The 10445-nt window shown below is 47.0% G+C and overlaps 1 protein-coding gene and 1 pseudogene across 1 annotated transcript; one reads left to right on the top strand and one right to left on the bottom strand.

Moving 5' to 3' along the window:
- Nucleotides 1-856: 856 nt before the first annotated feature.
- On the top strand, nt 857-1614 carry LOC119358723 (flowering-promoting factor 1-like protein 5). Its single transcript, XM_037625156.1, has one exon. It carries the CDS (start codon nt 975-977, stop codon nt 1305-1307), a length of 333 nt encoding a protein of 110 aa, XP_037481053.1. The 5' UTR covers nt 857-974; the 3' UTR covers nt 1308-1614.
- A 3751-nt stretch (nt 1615-5365) lies between these two features.
- Nucleotides 5366-9029, bottom strand: LOC119358722 (annotated as a pseudogene).
- Nucleotides 9030-10445: the final 1416 nt, after the last annotated feature.

The raw sequence follows: 10445 nt of genomic DNA, 5'->3' as shown, positions 1-10445 counted from the left end.
AATTTATGGAGTCCCTCTTTTTTTTATGATTGTGCAGATAGCTTCCTTATTTTCGGATAACCCAGGACATATGAAAAGTGGTCAAGCTTTGTATAAAGAATAGAGGTGGGATAATTGCTACACAAATGCTGGCTAGCTCAGATGGGTGTGTCCGACAACATAGGCAATTCAGGTCCTGGGTTCTCCAAATACATTTTTCCCTGCTTGTCTGTCCGACTGTAATAAAATTGGCTGGCCCATCGGATGTACCATGGGCCAAGGCCTATGCGGCCAATCAAAGCTTCGTGTGTGTGTGTGATCGGCAACTTTTTTTTAAAACTGAAACAAACATAGATCTACTTTTAAATCTTATCCGTCAATCTATATGCTTAACATAAAATCAACGGGTATAAACAGGTGACGTATGGAGTATTAGGCAAAGAAAAGATAAAGATAAAGATATGGTAACATATTATAATTATCAATCATCTCCTTTTCTCATTTAATTAAGTGTCACCTTATTAAAAATACCTTGATACGTAGGAGTATGATACTAGCGGAAAAAACTAACACTTGAACAGTTGAAAATGAAAGGCGGAATCCGTGGTGCAATGTCCATGTCAAGGAACGGCAAGTGGCCCAGATCTTTGTCGTACGTGCGCGCCCACCTGAGCGCAGGGCTGGCTGGCAGCCACTCGTTCGATATCTGGGCCGCTGGCGTCGCTGTCGCACGTCGAGGCGACGGGGACGGATTTGGCATACAGCGTCCCCGATTAGGCATGCGGCATCCCCCAACAGGTGCACGCTCCAATTGGAAACGACGTCCTGGCCCAGACGCGCGGCCAAGTTGCAGCGGCGCCTTCACATGCGCACAGCGCCCTCGACCGTCCATGTCGCCGGACAGATAACACAGAACATTATTGGCCCCGCGCCTACATATTCAAGCACGCAGTAGCAGAAAAACAGCCAGCGTGGTAGGTAGATCATTCAAATCGATGGCGGCGGGAGGTGTGTGGGTGTTCCGGAAGGACGGGGTGATGGAGCTGGAGCGGCAGGAGAGCTCGTCGGCGTCGAGCCGGAGCGGCAAGGCGCTGGTGTACGTGCCGGCGAACGAGACGATGCGATCGCTGGAGGCGCTGGAGCGGCGGCTGGGGTCGCTGGGCTGGGAGCGCTACTACGAGAACCGAGACCTCGTGCAGCTCCACCGGCGCGACGGCGGCGTCGACCTCATCGCCCTCCCGCGAGACTTTGCGAGGTTCCGCTCCACCCACATGTACGACGTCGTCGTCAAGAACCGACACCACTTCAAGGTCGTCGACATCGTCTGAACCATTCATGCAAGATGCTTCTACGTACCTAGCTACTTTCCCCCGCCAGGCGGTACTCTGTTATGCAAATAAGCGCACATACAAAATGGTGTGCGTACGTGTTGTATGTGAGTGATCGATGTACTAACAGTTTATGCCTTATACTGTATGATGTCAGATGATGCTTTTGTACGTCTCCGAATTTCTCCTGTTAGCTGGTGTCAGCTTTTTGTATTTGATTGAGTCTCGGTTGTGTTTGTTACTTTTGTTGGCATGGTCATACGTGTCTGTTGGTTTACAAGTTTAATTTAAGCTTAATACATCCCCACATACGCCCTACATCCAATTGTCAGTTTACTCTCTGTTGTACATAACACATAGTATGTAGGAGCATCGGCCAGGCTACAACCATGGGGGTATTAAAAATTGTTTTTGCATATATTAAATTGTTTATGCAATTTTTAAGAACTCTTCGTATGTTATTTTAATAAATATGTGTGTGGACAAATGTTCAACAGTTGCAACAAAAAAATTTGAGCATGTAGTTTATAAAACATATGAAATCAGTGGTGGACATCAATTCAAATGTACAATCGGAGGTGATGGATCAGGTTGGCTTGATGATACTAGAAAAATGTGATGAACAGTACCAGGATCTTCTCTCGGACGGGTTGTAAGCAGCAAGCCAAGTGGTCCGTTAGCTAAGAGGTGGGTAGATTATCAGACACACAATGTTTGACGAGCAAAACTGAACGAGCATATAGGAGGCATGAGGAGTTTCAAAGTGAAACAAGGACGAGCTGAGGACAGCGGCGTGAGGATGAGCTTGAGGCTGTGGCCGCAGCTACTGAACAAGCCTTAAGTCGGTGATGCTTGAACTGGAAACCCACCTACTATGCATCCATGTCCCCATAGTTTGCTTAATTTATCATTGCCAGTTCTTCTCTTTCCTTTCCTGTGACAACATTCCATTCCATGTGCGTTACAAATAAAATGGATGATCACCGGTTTGTTTCTATGTACCTATTAAATTTACATGTAAGCCATGTTGAAATAGAAGATCTGCACCTGCAGAATCTTGATCCATGCTTTATTGACTGAGACATGTATTTTTTTCCGTTGCAATGCAAGAGGCTTTTCTTAGTATTACAGCTTAATTAAAGGTATCTTCAAGGAGGACCCTTAAACCTCCACTATATGTCTGTCCCACAGTGTTCGGACCACTTTTGTCATTCAACGGAACCTGTATATGCCTGTTTAGCAGTCCGGACGTATGGATTCCGGTGTCCAAGAGACAAATGTGAGGGGTTTTGTCAGAATCCGGACATGCACTTGATCAATAACATGCATGATTCTTCTCTTCTCTCTCCTTCTAACCGCACATGCATGATCTCCTCTACCTCTCTCCTCCCAACCGGCACCACATGCATCGTCCCCATTTACTTTTTTCTCCCCTGACACGATACTTTTTATTAGTATTGGATGACTCCGTCCGGCATATGTCCGTGGATCACATTCAGACATAAAAACGGATATATACCAGAGAGATTTGTGTGGCATAAAAACGAATATATACCGGAGAGATTTGTGTGGCATAAAGACGGATATATATACCGGAGAGATTTGCTGGTCAAACGTTCGAGACGCCCTAGCAAATTAAAATTCCTGAGCTGGGAAAGTGGCTTTGCTGTGGAGCAGGAAGTGTAGTTGCTCGTACCTGCTGCTGACTGTCCAAGGAATCCAACATGAACCCGCACTTTCCCCCCGAAATCCGGCGGAAATGGAGACGAACTCCGATTCCCAGTAATGGAGGAGTACGGGCGCCGGCTGGTCGCGGCTGGGTCCGACACCCTCACCCTCGACGCGCTCTTCCTGTCCGAGCCCGCGGCGGGGAGGCCCGTGCGCGCGCTGGTGCACGACCCGCACCTCCCGTGGGCGGGCCGCCGGCGGTACCCTTCTCGCAGCCATGCGAGGTGGAAGTCATGTGCGGGGAGGCCTTCGCCAGGCGTGTAGGGCCGCGTATCGTGGACGGCGGGTGCGCTGCGGGGCCTGTTGAGTGTTGTTCGTCAACTCGTTCCATGAAACACAGCCGACGGTGAGGTATCTTGCTCGTGCCCGCAACCTGTTTGCTGTTTTGCTCAAGAGACAGGTCGACCAAAACCCAGCTGGAGTGATGTAAACTTAGGCCTCACTGTTCTAAGCAGGACGAAGGATTACCTGGCGTCAACATGGCGTGTGAAGTCAATCAGCCCGACAGTGCTTCCGTTCTACCAGGACGACGATCGGTTGCCATTCAACAAGATCATTGGTTTGACCTCTTTGAGAATTGAGAGCACAGCACCGTGCATGGCATGCCTGGATAGCCAGCTCCCTTGCTCACTCGTCTATGCCCTTCTATGAAACTGCCACTGACCTTGACCCGAGTCTGTTAGAGGAGATAGTCAATGGACTCTGCAAATCTGGTAAGCAGTTCCTCTGGGGTCTTAGATCCGTTCACGAATACAAGGTTTCAGAGAAAGCTGGTGAAGTGTAGGGTACAGGGCTAACTGTTTCCTGGTGCCCCCAGCTTGAGGTTTTACCACACAAGGCATAAGGTATATATGTTTTACTTACAATTGATTGTGTGATTTATTAAGCAGAAGAAAAAAAAATCCATGTAGCTATCTTACAGGTTCGTATATGAACAGTTAAAACACTGTGCTGCTGAATGTGTAAAGTACATTATCAAAGTATATAAGCGGAGCAATATAAAAACCATCACTGTTCATGTGAGGTGTTGTGACGTCTAATATTCTTACTGCATATTAATATTCACTAATTGTCCTTGTTTTCAGACGATGAAATGAAATAAATGTTGACGTCCTAGCAATTATAAATTAGTGTGCAAAGGCGTTAGTCTCCAGTCATAGCAACACAATGCCATATTAATCAATTTCAATGTGAAAAGGTAACATTTACAGTATAATACTACTATGGTAGATAGAAACTATGGTTTCTGAATATCGCACAAGCCATGTCTACTGCTAAAATACTGTCTCTATCTAGTTTTCATCAGCATAACTGGAGAAACCTGAAGGCGGGGAATATGGAAACATGAACAGTATAAACATATATTTTTCCTAAATTTACTGCTTATCCTTCCATAGACTCTGTCTTCGCTTAGGTTGTGTTGACTGTTTAGTAATGGTTTGCGATAATTTGATGCTACAAGAGCATATTGCTGTTGTCCCTGATACTTTCATACAGGGTGTATGAGGTATATGTGTACCATAGAGTACAGTGTCCTTAACTTGCAAAGATATATTTCTAATCTAGTTAATATAGTTTAGGGTCATGTGCTCAGCCAAATCTTGCAAGCTGTAGCTTATCTCTTAATGAAATCTAATTCTGTCTAACTCAAAGTGTAAAAGGGATGTGAATCCCGCAGAATGTGTAGTGAACAGATCGAGTGATCTGTTCCAAATAACTAAGTAGCTAGCAAAAAAAATAATATTTCACTTATGAACTCATCAACAGGTTGTTTCTTAATTCCGTGCGGATGGAACTCACTGTTGGCAATGCCTCAGTAAATGATTAACCAACTACAACAATGCATTGGTGTGGTGAGAAAGGAAAATTGGTGTGCTCGTGCATCGTGGTAAAGGTGCAGTGAAAAACCAAGAGTTACATAGAGAGGTGCATAAGAGAAGTATTCGATGGTGAATTTGCATCCATGTACGCCTCAAATTGTTGTTAAGACATTCCTAACGCGATCGAAATGTGTTATATTCGAAACTGTGATCATCTCTAAACTGTAATTTTATACTATTACTGGGGGAGAATGCCTAATTTTGTTGTGTTAATTGATAGATTTATAGGTATATATTATCTTTGGTGGTATTTTTTTTTGAAAGTATCGTTCCATCTTTGTTTTTTTAACGCTTGCATTTCTGTTTCAATAATGCAAGTTCTCTTGTTTGTCGGATCAGTAAGAAAAGAAATGAGTTTAAGACAGAGCAAAACTACGCAGCTCCAAAAGGTATGGACACCTATGTTAAGTCTCGTTGTTTCCTTCAGAAATTACTACATGTACCACAAAAACCATTATATCCCTCTTTATATCCAATTACAGAAGGAATCATTTGTCAAATTAAACTGATCACACAAGAAATATATTGACTACCGGGGGTACCTTGATGACAACAAATACTCTGCTTCATAGCTATACTGCTGGCTTGTTTCCTCCATGTTCGTACCCTCAATCATTGGATACTTGGGCACATCCTTGTCATGCATTACAAAACTATCATGCGAGCCCCCAAGGTTCTCAAGTGTCATCTCCACTTGCCTCATGGTTGGCCGCTGGTTTACTTCAATCCTCACACATGCCACTGCCAACACAGCTACTTCTTCAACCTCCTTGCCGCCTTCTTTCACGACCTGAGGATCTAGCACGCGAACCAGCTTGTCTGCTGCTAGCGAAGCGGTGAAGTATGTGACAAGGGCTTCCTCCTCGGATGACCGATATGTGCATGGTTTTTTCCTAGTGAGAAGCTCCATGAGGAGGACGCCGAAGCTGTAAACGTCGCTCTTCTCGGTGAGCTGTCCCGAGTAGAAGTACAATGGGTCCAGGTACCCAAATGTCCCTTGGATAGCGGTTGCAGTCTCTGTTTGATCGACTTGAATGCACCTCGAAGCTCCAAAGTCTGACACCTTTGCTATGAGACTGCCATCTAACAGAATGTTTTGGGACTTGATATCCCTGTGGACTAGGAAAGGACACCGCCGAGTGAAGGTAGCCGAGAGCTCTCGCAGTTTCGGTTGCGATCCTTAGCCTATCTTCCCATGTTAGGGATGGCGCTGGTTCCTGGACATGAAGATGATGGTAGAGGGTCCCATTGGAGATGAACTCGTACACCAGCAGCGGCACCTCCGTCTCAAGGCAGCACCCAAAGAGCTTCACCACGTTTCGGTGGTTGATCTGCGAGAGGATGGCCACCTCATTTATGAACTCGTCAATCTCCCTCTGAATCACGACCTTGGACTTCTTGATCGCCACGACATGCAGGTCTGACATGATGCCTTTGTAAACCGTTCCGTGCCCTCCTCCATCGATCTCACGAGCTTTGTCGAAACTGTTCGTGGCCTTTTGTAGTTCCACCAAGGGGACGATCATCCTCTCGGCAATGTCCGCCTTCTGAGACACCAATTGTTGCAAAAGATGCCCTCGATTTTGCCTGAAGAATCTCTTCTTGAGCAGTTTTGCCCTCCGTTGCTTCATCTTCCGGGACACCAAAATAGCACCAAGTACCATGAGTAGAAGGCTGGCTCCACTGCCAACTCCTATGCCAACACTTAAACCTGAAGAATGTGCACAGAAAATGTGTCTTTGTTATGAAGGAAGAGTCTCTGACATCTAAAACAGAGCATGAACTATGTTCCAATCTGCATGTATTATTTGTTTTGGTGCTCACCTAATGAAGATTTTATGCAGCCATTTCTTATGAGCGGGTCACCTTGGGCGCCACGTGGGCACCGGCATAGGTGTCCTCCCGCCGTGTTGGTGCACTCGCCGAAGCACATGCCCGGAAGCGCGCACTCATCGATGTCTTGGCATCCGCCCGCGAGGTATGGGTTGCCTTGGTACCCGTCCAGGCACCGGCACACGTAGCCGCTGCGGTACATGCCGGAGACGTTGCGGCAGGAAGCATGGGGCAGCCCGACGTCGCCACCCCTGGCAGCACCACCGGCTTGGAATCCACCGCGAAGTCGAGGACGACGGGCACAGCCGGCTGGCGGGAGGGCGAGTACCCGGTTGAGTCGTTGAGGAGCGTGGTGGAGGCGCCTTCGAACCACCCTCTCTCGGCGATGCGCACCGCAATGGGCAGCCTGTCGGCGTACTCGTCGCTTGCATCCAGCGACCTCATCTCCACGTCGTAGGAAGGGCGGCCTATGGGGATGGGCGTCTCGCAGCAGCCGATGCCAGAGCAGGCGGCGCCGCCGTAGCCAGCGGAGCTCGTCACGACGCCCGTCCACTTGTCGTTGATGGAGCAGAAGGAGGAGCAGCAGCCTACGACCCCGCCGTCCCCGACCAGCGTGGCCTGCACGTTGCACCCCGTCACGACGAAGTGGTTGCGCATCTCCGAGAGCACGTAAGGGCCGCCGGCGCCGAGGCCGCCCCACGTGCCGGTGCCGTCGAGCCCCCTGGAGAAGGTGAGCTTGACCTGGCCGGCGCTGTCCAAGATTCTCACCGTGGAGTTGGTCAGGGAGATCTCCACGACCTGGAGGTCGCTGCCGACGAGCAGCAGGGCCGGTCCTGAGATTTTGGTGGCCCGGGGCGAAACTAAAACTAGGGGCCCTTAGTAGAAACAACAAATAATAGTAATGAATTTATACATATATACTTGTCAACTAATTATACATATTACCTTTCAAAAGTAATCATTGCCCGATGCAAGTTCACTTATGACGAGGTTGAATTCAATCTCTTCCAATAATTTCTTCTCGACACATATTGTTGCCAAACCATTTGAATTTATGATTCATTATTGACCTCTCAACAATTTTAACTCTGAAAATCTAGTGTCAGCCGATGTGACAGTCACAAGCACTGTAAATAAGATGTTATATACAACAGAGACATTAGGATAACAATCAAATTCTGTGACATGGTAAAAAATATTCATAGAATTACACCGTCCAGCAAAGTGAATTTCACAATTTTAACTCACAAAAGGGTAAGACTGAATGTTCATCAAAACTAGCAGATTGTGCGTGTGCCCCTAATGAAAAAACTGTACTCTTAGGACCACTTACATTATTTTCACTTGTATTGATGCCAACAGTTATCTCTTCCTCAGATTAAGAATTTCCTTTAATATGCTTCTCTTCCTCCACAACAACTATCACCAACTTATTATTTGGGTACGTCGAAGCACTAGTACTGCTCTTGAAAAATTATTAATAGCTTCTCTTTGTGATTGTATCGGTTAATCCACACATTGTATTCACTTTTCACCATAGTGAAAATATATGCGAGGGGATAAATTACTTATAATCAGTAATATACGTACAGAGAGTAGGCATTAGGGAACGGCAACATACCTGGGATTGCGCGATGTGTACTGGTTCGCGTCTGGATCTAGAGTTCGACGAAGCAGCGTTGTGTGCGAGCTTGTCCAGCGTCTGAAGGCAGGAGAGCAGAGCGCTGTTGTGTACTAGGTACCGGCTAGAGTCTCGCGATCCAGGAATAGAAATTCACGAGAGGACGAACTGGCGATCGGAATTAGGAGAAAACGAGCTAAAGAAAACGAACGGCGCAGAATTAGAGGACTGGTACGTGATGGAATAGGAAGGAATCGATTTCACCGAAACAAAAGGAATAGAGTCTGCCGGCGTCCACGCCTGGTTGCCTTTCTAGCCACGGCCCACGACCCATAGATTTTTTTCGCACTAGAACAGAGGCCTTGTACTGGGGAGGGGCCCCTCGATTATGGGGGCCCGGGGCGGCCGCCCCCCCTGCCCCCCCTCAGGGCCGGGCCTGACGAGCAGCCGCGGCTCTCCGCCGCGCGTCCTGTCGCAGGTGAGGTTGAATCCCGGCCGGTGGCATCCGTTCCCGATGCCGAACGGGTACGGCACTTTCACGCCGCCGCAGCTGGCCGGGCAGCGCGGCGGGGGCGTCCCTGCGCCTGGCGTAACCTGAGCCGCCACCGTTGAGAGGCAGAGCTGCAGGAGCAACACCGTCAATGCGGCTGCCGGAATCATCGTCGGATAGTAAAATGATACCAGCCGGTTGTTCGATGACTGTCTCTCCAATCCATTACTATAAAGCTTTCTACAAGTTGGGCAGGTTGCAGTAGAGCAGCCGCAACGTACCGTGATAGAGAGTGCTACCGAACACGCGTGCATACATGTGCGCATTGACTGACCTAGTCTAGGCTACGCAGAGATATAAGTATTTTTATACCATTGTATCTACATTCTCACATTATCTTTTTGATTTGTGAATTTTCGATGCGATTGGGAAACGCATGGCAAATAATTTTTTATTGGTTTATAGTTTGGGTGAGAGCAAAGCATAACCAAATGATTGTTTAGCCAATGACAGATTTCGCACCACGGAATGAATCAAATAACTGAGAATGCTGTTTAGGCCACGTAAGGGATTTTCTTTTTTGAAATGCGCATAAGGGATGTCTGATTGTATTGCCTTGTGGTGAATCTACACATGTACAGGTGAGGACCGGTTCAGCTCAACTAATAAACGAGATACTGAAGCTTCAAGTCCCTAATGAAGGTGAGCGACAGTACATGATTAGCACAAGGTTTTTGGTGCTGTTTCATCAGGTCCGGTGATTGAAGCAAAAAAAGTTGTTCGAGAGTGCAAGAAGCCAAGATTAGCAAAAGGCTGAGGGTGAGTCAGGGTCCGGTGACGGAAGCAACAAAATGCATTGTTGTTTCTCCTCTACTTATCCGAGTAGATGGTGTGAAAAATGGGCACCAGTTATCTTCATTTGCCATATGTAAACAAGACATTTACGATGGCTACATACTTAGGAACATGTAGGCAAAAATCCTACACATGAAGAAAATAACTTATTGACCCATCTCTTCCCTTTACTAATCCCCCCTCCTTTGACTTTCACACTGTGAGTGCCTCCCTCTCATGATTTTCAGCCATATCTTGACGTCTAAACCCGTACCTCTAACCATGTAGGATTCCTTCCTAGGTGTAGCGTCTCTCAATTATTGGCACTCGGCTGCATCCTGTGTTGGAAATATGAGCAATTTACCAAATGATTTTATTAACAGAAATACTAGATAAAGCATGACTAATATAGTAGAGATAAAACAAGTCATGCGTTCTGACAGAAAGAAGGTAAAGAGCATCTGCATATATGAACTTAAACTAAACACATCTAGAACAGACACTAGATGAAGTTGCATATATGAAGTAGAACCTAACATATGTAGGACAGAAACTAGAGCAAAGAACTGTGTCATGACATCTAACAGAAAGAGCAAGAACACGTACGGGACAGCAGCAGCAGAAGCACTGGACTTGGGGTCGACATCCTCTCCAGCCATGTCGTCGATGAGGTTGTCGACGTCGGGGAAGAAGTCGTCGTCGGGGAAGTAGTCGTCGGAGTCCGTGATGAAGAAGCCAGTAGTCGCGCGGAG

The sequence above is a fragment of the Triticum dicoccoides genome, chromosome 2A (genome assembly GCF_002162155.2).
Source record: "Triticum dicoccoides isolate Atlit2015 ecotype Zavitan chromosome 2A, WEW_v2.0, whole genome shotgun sequence".
Lineage (NCBI taxonomy): Eukaryota > Viridiplantae > Streptophyta > Magnoliopsida > Poales > Poaceae > Triticum > Triticum dicoccoides.
The sequence above is the reverse complement of the archived record's forward strand: the minus strand, read 5'-3'. Positions and strand labels throughout refer to the sequence as shown.

Bases quoted from the DNA above. Each gene is read 5' to 3' on its own strand.
- LOC119358723 (XM_037625156.1), top strand. From the start codon at position 975: ATGGCGGCGGGAGGTGTGTGGGTGTTCCGGAAGGACGGGGTGATGGAG.